Genomic DNA, 10788 nt, shown 5'->3' with positions numbered 1-10788 from the left:
CGTATATATAACCAATAATATTACATATTATTGCATCACGCCATCATGAGAAGGATTTATCGTGCTTGTTCAAGTATCAATTTAACTTCCATTCAAAGAAGGAGGAACGACATCTGTAGATGTCGCTCGAGACTTTTAATTTTAACTTCTTTTAGAACGAGACATGAACGCAATCTATTTTGAGAAATAATAATAAATAAAACTTAAGAAAAACCGGTATTTAATATTTTTCAAATATAGACTGTTTTACATTTTATATTTTTGATGGGAACAATTTAAAGAGAAAAAACTAGTTAGAGAACAGCATGTAGAAACTCGGCTTAAGGTTTCTCTTTAAGGCGTGACGATAGCAAAATGGCTAGAATGATAGCGAAAGTGTATACTATCAAGTGACAGAACTCGATTGTATCGTCATGTAACTCGATTATTATCAAATAAAAACATGAATTACTCGTCTTAAATTTCGTATATATATATATATATTGATCGTTTTCGATTTGCATATTGACCGAAGGATGTAACCATGTTAAACGACGTGTCAAAGAGATTGTCACGAAGCTCCGAAACAACCGAGGTACGTTCACAAAACGTTCATGTGTTTCGACAAGTTAGTGAATCAGTCGTCGAAGTTTGTAAAAAAGAAAACAAAGAAGTTATCGTAAAACGTATTTACAATGCACATATATACAATGCGACAATAAAGTATGCGATATCACTCGCGTGTATTTTTTACTATAGCTTCGCCTACTTGCGCTCAATATTTTATCTTTTTTACTATGTCTCGCAACATCTTCATTTACGTATTTCTCTGTCCATGTTTTGTTTAAACATAATTGTTCGAAATACTTTAGTATAAAAATTGTAACAGCGCTTTCCTGTCCAACCGCTCTGTCGGTAATTTCGTGTGCTAATTAACATGTACCAGATAAAGAGCGGGAAATTTGATTTGACAAAAACTAAGATACAATTGGAACTACCTATTGCGGAACATTTTCAGGTTGATGTTCGCGAAGATGAAGAGCAAACGAAAAAATTTCAAGACATTATCGACTTGCTTCTTGCGGCGGGCTACTTTCGAGCTAGGATAAAGGGACTATCGAATTTTGATAAAGTATGTACGAGATGAATTCTTTTGAACAGTTGCAAAGAATACATTTAAGATCAACAGATATCATAATTTTTAGGTAATCGGTGGGATGACCTGGTGCATAGAATCATGTAACTTCGATGTAGATATCGATTTACTGTTTAGGGAAAATCTTACCATAGGTCAAAAAATGTAAGTAAATTTATGGAATATTTGAAATATTATACATTTATATTATATCTTATACATTTTATATCATTAGCTCATTGACTGAAAAAATCGTAGCTATGTTACCTAAAATGAATTGCCCATATCGAATAGAACCACATCAAATTCAAGGCTTAGATTGCATTCACATTTTCCCTGTGATTCAGGTAATTTTTATTAATTATTATTAATTCTTTGAATTTTGATGTTTACTCATAATATGTGTGTTTCAGTGGTTGGTCAAACGTTCGATGGAAACCCGGGAAGAAACAGCAGATTTTGTACGATCATTTGCTTTAAGTCAGTTTCACAAAAAGCATTCTTTTTCCGAGGATTCATCTGCGGCACAAGGTGTCAAAGAAAATTTAATAAAAAATATTCATTTGATCAAGGTACGACGTTATTTTCTAATTCTTATTCAGACTACTGTTTGTATTTAAAATAATTAAAAGCATCATTCCTTTTAGAAATCGTATGAACCTCGACGTCTTTTTAAACACAAAGACGACGCCAAAAGAGAGGAGTCTACAAGATTTCTTGGCACTGTCCTGGAGTATGAAGCACCCTTATATTCTATAAAAATTGCTGCTTTACCAGCCGAGGCTGCTTCAAGTGATGTTAAGGAAAATGAAAATAAAGAAGAGCTGAAGGAAAAGGTGAATATTGGTTGAAATAACGCACTCCTTAGTAGATGTTTAGTACAAATGAAATTAAATTTATTTTTGTAGGAAAATACAGATCAATTAACTGGGAATTTGGCTGCTATAGAAGAAAGTTCAGTAAGTAATTTTGTTATTGTAATTCCTATTAAAAAATTATTCATTACTTATGATTCATTTAGGCTCGTTTAAGCGTAGTAGCTGTGGGTAATATCGTTGGTATTCAAGCTCAAGAGATCGCCAAAGTAGCCGAGAAATATGCGACGATGTCGATTTCCGAAGCCGAGGTAAATTTTCCAATTTTTAATTTAGACATGGTAACATCTATTAACGATCTAAGTAAATCGAAACTTCCAAATGTCTCAACAACCGCAGGAAACAGGCGGTACAAATTCTTCGGCAGCTTTGACTGCACTAGAGAATCAAAGAGCTGCGCTTCAAAATCGTGTTCGTAAATTAACGAAGGAAAGAGACGCTTTGTCCGCCAAGCATTTGGAATTAACGGAGAAACTGAACGAATCTCGTGCAAAACGACAAGCCATCGAGCGCTCGTTAAAGAAAGCACAGGAAATGGATATCAATGAAAATGATAGGTATTTATCTTTTTTATTTATTTTTTTCTACGTTTTTATCATTGAAAATTTTTAATTGAATATTAATTGTTTATTTAGTATCTACAAACGCTTGAAAGAACTTCTTCTGGTGCACGATGGTTTAAAGGAACAAGAACATGATTTCCGCGAACAATGTAAGTCTGATTTGAATCTTCTAAAAGGTAAGCTGCAAGAAATTGAAAATGGTACGTCTGAGGAGGAGGAAGATCGTTTGAAGGAGTACGAGCAACAAAAGGAAGCGGTTACAAAGGTCAGACTACAGCTGGCCAAAAAAAATAGGGCTATTGCGTCCTTAACTAGGCAATTGGACGACGTTCCTGGTCGTTCAGAGCTTACACAATACCAAAGGCGATTCATGGAACTTTATAATCAAGGTTTGTCGCTCTACTTTTACACATTGGCATATGTTTACTTATCGTAACTTAATTTACAGTTTCGGCAAAGCACAAAGAAACAAAGCAATATTACACATTGTACAATACTTTGGATGACACGAAGCTTTATTTAAGCAAGGAGTTATCACTGCTGAATTCAATTCAAGATAATTACAATGAGTAAGTAGTAAGGTAAACTTTACATTTATGTTTATTAATATCATATGCATTATGTATTACACGCATGACGTATTTCCCTTTTTTCCTGTTTTTAACAGAGCAATGGCATCAACAAGCGGCAAAGAGGAATTTCTTAAACAGTTCGAGGCGATTGTTGCAGGCGTTAAGCGTAACAAGGCAAAGGTAATGAAGGACTTTTTATGGTATAATTAGTTTTTATTTATAACTCTAGACGTAACTCGGCAGACGTAAAGGGAAACTATTCGACTTCGTGTTGGGTCTTCCGAAATCCAACTTTCATGCTGACAGTAAAATGTTTCGTATTCCAATAAGATCGTTTCGCGTAGGTGGAGAAACGATGTGCCGACGAGAAAAACCGAAGGGACGCGCTCAGCCGGCAGCTAGTGACTCTGATAGAACAACAACGCAAATACGTCGCTGCAGTCAGGCAGCTCACGATTGAATGTCGTAAAAATGAAGCCTTGCTCGCACAACTGCGAGGTCCGTAAATACAAACTTCATTTTCGCTTATCCGAAAACCTATCGCTTATCCGAAAACCTCGTATTTTTGTCTCACAGTTGTTTCATCAACGAGTGTTAATAATTATGTTGAAATTGTGTTGAAGGAATGGATGCATCATCCGAGCAGTACAATAGTTCTCAACGTTGAGAGCAAGACTGCGAGGAACAAGCGAGGTAGCGGTGTGCTTTCTATTTATATTCACACCACGTATACACACCGTTAATACATATGGAATTTCTGTTGTTTCAGATACATATTCGAAAGGGTAACACTTGGTGTTATGAAGAACTTCGTGGAAGACCGGTCTCTCGTTCCATACATTAATTTTATAAGAAAGAATATATGAACTCGCTAAAATGTGCTTTTTCGCTCACCTTCCATTAATCTTACCTGCATTAGACCCCCAAGTGGGTAATCCCGGGTTAATCTTTACGGAGACATATGGTAGGTCCCGACATATCGACGTCAAAAATTAACTTACACGAAAGAAAGAAAGATTGTGTTTGAAAAAGATATTCGTAGCGTTGTAATTTAAAGTAGTAAAATACGAAAATTACATGACATACGAGTACAGATGAATATCCTGTATAATATATTATATGCACCTTGGGTTTGATAACAGATTGCTATTTTTCCTTTTCACGCTCGACAAGACTTTTCTTGTTACATTGCCAGAGCTCTTCGTTCCTCGTTTTTATACCGAAATTCTCCCTTCCACGGTTCACGTATATTTTTCGTCTGGCCTAGGTATCGATGTACGATTTTTTTGAAATATAGCGGACAATATAGAACTAGAATAAGATATGTAACCCGAGGCTGAGGCTCGCTAACTGCAGCCAAAGAGCGCAAAAGTGCTCAACGCCCGGTGGACATGAGGAAGAGGGAAAATTTGAGAAGTTTGCATCTAGGAGCGGTACAGTGGATCGCGAATAGCACATGATCATACATATACATATCTCGTCTGTGAGCATTGTTTAATCCAAAATCGTCGTCGATTAGCTGCGGTTGTTCAAAGTTGAGAGTAGATGTGCAACTCGTAGATTGTTGGGTGAAATGAAAATGTTTGTGGGGACGCGGTGACCAGATGGAGCCACGGTCGCCGCATCGTGGTGGTAGAAGAAAGGCATTGGAGTTGGAACGAGACAAAGGAATCAGTACGCGTAAGACCGTAGTACACGCAGTGACGTTGAACAGTTGAACAGTGTGGACGTCGTGCAGACGTCGTATGACATTCGCGTCGAGTGCAAGAACTATTCTTTTAAATCGAGAGGGACATGTGCTATCTATACGGTGGCTGTTAGCGCGACTCATATGAGAGAAATATTGCGCGCAACATGGCAAAAGACGAAGGGGACGATCTTTTACCGGACAAGGACGCTGCCAAGGGATTCTACGCGAAGTACGAGCCCAAAGAAATCCTAGGAAGGTTGGTCACGTGATATTCTGACGAGAATAAGAAACATAGCCTTACTATTTTTATGTTATTTAACGAATATGTGCGCGTACTGCTGATACGTATCTGTCCGCATTTGTGTACTACGATCGCGATAAATGAATCGAGGAATTCTCAATAACAAGCTAACCTATGCAATTATATAATTTCACAAAATTAAACGCATAGTTTCGTATGTATATATTAACAAAATAATGAAACTTATGAAATTTCGAAACAATAATTATACAAATTATAAAATTACATTGAAACGTTTTCTGTATTGTTTTCGAAATTTGTCAAATTCGAAATTTCCTTATGTCGATAGTATTTTTAGTATTATGAGAAGTCATTCGTATTAAACAAAAATGTACCTATATATTGTGGCTATTATTTGAGAGCTATTTATATAGTATTTATAGTATTTGTATACTGATAACTTAAGTATACAAATTACCTGACATAGTACCTGAGTTACTACCTAGGTAATTTGTATATGTACCTGATTTTCTAGTAAATGAAGGTAAAGTAAACGAGGGTAAGGAATACTATAATAAGTCATAAATCTGTGTTTTGTCATTTTTCTGCAACATCATTAGTGAAATTGTTAATATTAGTAATATTGAAACTCCGTTTCAATTGAAGTTAGTTTCATATTGATGATGCATTGATTAATTTGTGTTAAATATTACTTTGATATTTACAGAGGAATATCTTCTACTGTTAGAAGATGCATAGAAAAAGAAACAGGTACAGAGTATGCAGCCAAAATCATAGATATTAGTAATGAAACTAATGATGATAGCCATATTATGAAGGACGCTACATTACAGGAGGTACAAATTCTTCGTAGAGTAGCGGGTCATCCTTATATTAGTAAGTTTTTCACATTTTCAATCTTAATAGTGACAGACGTGACGTTTGTGATAATTTCTTCACAATATTTGTTTCTTTTTCAGTTGAATTGCACGATGTTTTCGAATCTAGTACATTTATATTTTTAATCTTTGAAATTTGTAAAAACGGCGAACTTTTTGACTACCTCACGTCTGTTGTAACTCTCTCAGAGAAAAAGACGCGTTACATTATGAGACAAGTTTTCGAAGGTGTTCAACATGTACATAATCAAGGGATAGTGCATAGGGATTTAAAACCAGAAAACATACTACTTGATGATAATTTAAATGTAAAAATAACTGATTTTGGATTTGCTAGAGTATTGAAAACTGGTGATAAATTATATGGTATGTAATTACTTTACAAAATGCAATTGTATAATTCACAAAAATATATTATTAATGGCTTTTTCAGATCTCTGTGGTACTCCTGGATATTTGGCGCCAGAAGTGCTCAAGTGTAATATGTTTGAAAATGCAGAAGGCTATGGATATGAAGTTGACATGTAAATTAATGAAATATAATGGAAACAAACATGTATAATAATTAGTATTACAACAATATTAATCATCTTTCAGATGGGCCTGCGGAGTAATTATGTTTACTTTGTTAGTTGGTTGTCCTCCCTTTTGGCATAGGAAGCAAATGGTTATGCTTAGAAATATTATGGAAGGGAAATATTCATTTACATCTCCAGAATGGGCAGATATAACAGGTAATGTTGCCTTAAAAAAATTCATACAATACTATGATAAACAAATATACAATAATTTAAAAAAAATTGCTGCAATATACAATTGACAAAGTTTTACAAAATTTGTAAATCTATGCAAGACAGGCGAAAAATTTTAGATGGAAGTTTTTGTTATTGAATTATAATAATACACAAACATGAATAAAACTCCGTGATTAATATCAGAATATTATCATTTTGAGTTTTTATCAAAGGTATATCATTTTGGTGTGAGTTGCTTTGTTTGTGAAAAGTAGCAAAAATTATTACTAATAAATCTTTGATGTACATTCTTTTGCTAAATGAGTGGAGTGCTGTTATATACATATTTTGTGTGTATCAATAGTTTCTTAATATGTCTAATGTTTACAAATTTTGTATAGAAGAAATTTTTATTGTATTTTCAGAAGCTCCAAAAGACTTGATCAGAAAATTGTTAGTTGTTGATCCAAAGAAGAGAATTAGTATCAAAGAAGCTTTGGAACATTCGTTTTTCCATACAGTGGTAAGTATTTTAGTATAACATATTTGTAATGGTAATATATAAAAGTTTAAGCAAAAAAAGTAGAATACACTCGAAATATTTACTACCGCATTTAAAATAAGTGTATTATATTCGTATTTTTATGTTTTTATTTGTTTGCTTTATATGTTCAACTATCTATGTCCATAATGATACATGCCTTTATAAAATATCAAACATTGTCATACAATTATATATAAAAGTCTGTTTATATTAATTTAATAAATTATGTATATAATTAATCTGGAAGTACTTTTTTTTTTAAACAAAAGAAGGAGATCTTGCTACTATGATAAACGGAAAATTATTGGAATTGCAGCTATGGGATCAAGACATCGCTCCTTTAAAACGTTCACTATCGACTAATTCGCGACGTCTGAGTAGGATATCTCAATTAGCTTTGGTAAATTATTTTTGTTTTTATTTTGTTTGTCATTAAATGTGGATTTTTTTGGTTGTAATTTTCATACAATATAACAATTAACAATTTAACTTTTATTAATATTTCAACTTAATCAAAGTGAATATAATATTTATATATATTTTATTTTATTTTATTTTTGTTTACGAAATATATTATTCTCTGTATAGTTAAGAAGCAACACATAAATTTGTTTACGAAATATATTATTCTCTGTATAGTTAAGAAGCAACACATAAATATTATCAGTAATTATGCATAACTGATAATATTTCAAAAAGACGTAACATGTATATGTAAATGTATATAAGTTATTAAACAATTAATAATCAAAAAAATAAGGAAGCATTAATATTACAGCATACATTGAAAAATTACGATTAAAAAAACAATATTTGAATCATTGTGTATGTATATTAACTTCTGCTTCATCTTTTTCTGCAAGCTTTTAAAAAATTACATTTGTTTGATATTCACTTTTGATCTTTTCGATTGGCAAGATTAAAATAACATTAATATTTTAAAGCTCTTTGTTCGTATGCCATTTCATTATTATGCACATCCTAATATTACCTCTGAATGCAATATATATATATATATATATATATATATATATATATATATATATATATATATATATATATATATTTGTGTGTAATTATTACTATGTTTAATAACAGTTTTGTTGCAGCGTATCGTGTAATAAAAATATAAAACTATACATAGATTTTAAATATCGTCAAGCTTTTATCCTTTCTTAAATTTTGTACAGGAATTAAAGGCAAAATCATTTAATGCAAGAAAAAGGTTCCAGTTAGCAATTCTATGTGTTCGTGCGGTCATTCGTATCAAGCATCTTCATAATACGCCTGAACCTCTTTCGACTCACGTGGCATGTACTGATCCTTATAGGATCAAAATTTTGCGGAAGGTATCATTGCTTATTTAAAGAATGTTTTAATTAACGACTTGTTCTATAGATTGATGAAATGATATTTATGTAATCTTTTGTTATAGGTTATCGATGGTTGCGCATTCAGAGTATACGGTCACTGGGTAAAGAAAGGAGAAGGACAAAATCGAGCTGCTCTTTTCGAAAATACGCCAAAGACAGAGCTTAAACATCTCTACGTTAGTAATTTAAGCAGATAACTAATGCTTAAATGAAGCATTATTTAGTTAAAATTATTACTTCCTACGTTAGTTGACATTTACAGTATCTAACAAAAATATTCAGTAAGAAGAAAAAATAAATAATTTATGTAAAAAGGTAAAACATGTATAAAGATTTTTTTTTATTTTGACTGTAATACGATTGTCATTTAAAAGATCTTTATGATAACTATAAAGTATTCATAGACTTTGTTCTAATTATTATACGTGTTCTAAAGAAGTATGTGATTGAGCTGTTTGGATTTAAAATACCCTCTGTTGAAAATAGGTTCTAAATGCTATTTATCAAGATCTTCTATATTCTGTCTAATTTATGTTTCAATAAATATAAATTACATGAAAATGCAAAAAAAATATTAAGAATTGTGAACAGTTGCTTAGTGATATGCTATAAATTAATATCACGTTCTTAGATAACGTTTTATGTTTAAAAGAAGTATTATAATGAAGACAGTTTGTGAAATTATACTTTGAATGTTCTACTTTAAATCTGTAATTATATTCTTCACAGTATTTTTTGTTCTTTCTGTAGTATAGAATAACTTATATCCAAATGTCGAATAAATTCTATATGTGCTAAAGAAAGAAGTAAGACTTAAGATGATTGGTCAATATAAATGATGGTGCTGATGCGTACAAACATAATACAATATATTCTGTTCCATGACTCTAGTTTCTATGTTTGTACGTTTTTATTAAATGTTCACTGGTTGTATAAATAATACTTGTATAATTTATTACAAATCAGCAATTTGTACAAAATTAAATTTGTATTAACATTTTGGATATATATTCTTGATATCTAAATATTTAATGTATAATTTTAGTAGCAAACAGAAATTCAATATAATTTAGAATAATTACATTACATATTTGTAAAAATTTATTTTCAAACTTGAAAAATTCTTTTCAAATTTAATCAAGAAATTATGCAAGAATATATATGAAACAAAAGATTTAGAAAAATTGGTAGAAAAAAAATAAAAGGTATAATTACAAATCTCTTCGTACTAGTAATAGAGAAATATATTCCACGATGATATTTATGTATTAAGATCTGTATGTAGATTGTAATGTATAATATTTTTTGCAAATTCTAGTCACATTTTGTACTGAATTTGTTTTAGATTAGAAATGAAACGAATTTTTCATGGGAGAGAATAACAAAGCAAAGTGAATTGAATTTTATATATCTATTTAGAAGATTGATAGCAAGTGATAGTTTAATATATGTAAATTTTCAAAAATTATATATTACTATATTTATATATAGTGTATATATATTTTGTGCAAAATGTATATGAAGTAAAACATTTTTAATGATATTTAATACTTTATATTTTTATTCCTCTCTATTAGAAAATAATTTCATTGTTAAAAACACGAGGTGTACGTGTTGATGATTATATTTCGTATGAATTTAGTAAATTTTACTATATGGATTAAGTATATGCAGAAATGTGTTATATTCAAAATAATACATATATAATGATAATAATTTACAAAATGAGAATAAACTTTAATCTTTGTTGAATGTTTATTTCTAAAAAAATTTATATCTAAAAATATTTCTTTGAATTGTATCAATAACTTTTTCATTTCAATAAAAACGTATACTGTTCGAAAACGATGTTTCCTACATTAAGCGGGATTAACAGCAGAAAATCAGTGTTGCGACTTTTTAAAAATGTTCGTACGTTTTCAAAGTAATGAAAAATAAAAATGTTGATGTTAAATACGTTTGTTCAAACGTAGGTCGATTAGATGATACAACAGAGTGACGTTTTTAAGTGTATCATATCGTGCAGTATTGTAAAAATTTTGAACAGCATTAAAAAGTGATGTCTCGCGCAAATTGAAAAAAGAAAAGGAAAAGAAGAATTAGCTGGAGAAAAGTGACGGGACGTGGTTTTGGCGCGCGCGCAAAAGTAAACAATGAACTGTACGGTTCTATACGGATAAAAG

At 31.1% G+C, this 10788-nt stretch overlaps 2 protein-coding genes across 5 annotated transcripts; both read left to right on the top strand.

Annotated features, from left to right (window-relative positions):
- Positions 1 to 247: 247 nt before the first annotated feature.
- Positions 248 to 4258, top strand: LOC122537739 (coiled-coil domain-containing protein 93). 2 transcript variants are annotated; one of them, XM_043671189.1, is made up of 15 exons: positions 249 to 574; positions 998 to 1111; positions 1185 to 1279; positions 1350 to 1461; positions 1528 to 1686; positions 1762 to 1950; positions 2023 to 2073; positions 2136 to 2240; positions 2329 to 2546; positions 2625 to 2941; positions 3001 to 3121; positions 3220 to 3304; positions 3469 to 3622; positions 3748 to 3817; positions 3894 to 4258. In XM_043671189.1, the coding sequence occupies exons 1-14, from the start codon at positions 524 to 526 to the stop codon at positions 3789 to 3791; spliced, it is 1815 nt and encodes a 604-aa protein (XP_043527124.1). In that variant the 5' UTR covers positions 249 to 523; the 3' UTR covers positions 3792 to 3817; positions 3894 to 4258. The 2 variants fall into 2 exon arrangements, with proteins under 2 accessions (XP_043527125.1, XP_043527124.1); XM_043671190.1 differs by lacking the exon at positions 3748 to 3817 and having other exon boundaries at positions 248 to 574.
- Positions 4259 to 4770: 512 nt separating this feature from the next.
- Positions 4771 to 9987, top strand: LOC122537742 (phosphorylase b kinase gamma catalytic chain, skeletal muscle/heart isoform). 3 transcript variants are annotated; one of them, XM_043671197.1, is made up of 9 exons: positions 4772 to 5070; positions 5783 to 5952; positions 6036 to 6320; positions 6388 to 6478; positions 6552 to 6688; positions 7114 to 7211; positions 7549 to 7632; positions 8423 to 8581; positions 8668 to 9987. In XM_043671197.1, exons 1-9 carry the CDS (start codon positions 4979 to 4981, stop codon positions 8800 to 8802), a joined length of 1251 nt encoding a protein of 416 aa, XP_043527132.1. In that variant the 5' UTR covers positions 4772 to 4978; the 3' UTR covers positions 8803 to 9987. The 3 variants fall into 3 exon arrangements, with proteins under 3 accessions (XP_043527134.1, XP_043527133.1, XP_043527132.1); XM_043671199.1 differs by lacking the exon at positions 6036 to 6320 and having other exon boundaries at positions 4771 to 5070; XM_043671198.1 differs by lacking the exon at positions 7549 to 7632 and having other exon boundaries at positions 4771 to 5070.
- Positions 9988 to 10788: the final 801 nt, after the last annotated feature.

The sequence above is a fragment of the Frieseomelitta varia genome, unplaced genomic scaffold (assembly GCF_011392965.1).
Source record: "Frieseomelitta varia isolate USP_RPSP 00005682 unplaced genomic scaffold, Fvar_1.2 scaffold_927, whole genome shotgun sequence".
Lineage (NCBI taxonomy): Eukaryota > Metazoa > Arthropoda > Insecta > Hymenoptera > Apidae > Frieseomelitta > Frieseomelitta varia.
The sequence above is the reverse complement of the archived record's forward strand: the minus strand, read 5'-3'. Positions and strand labels throughout refer to the sequence as shown.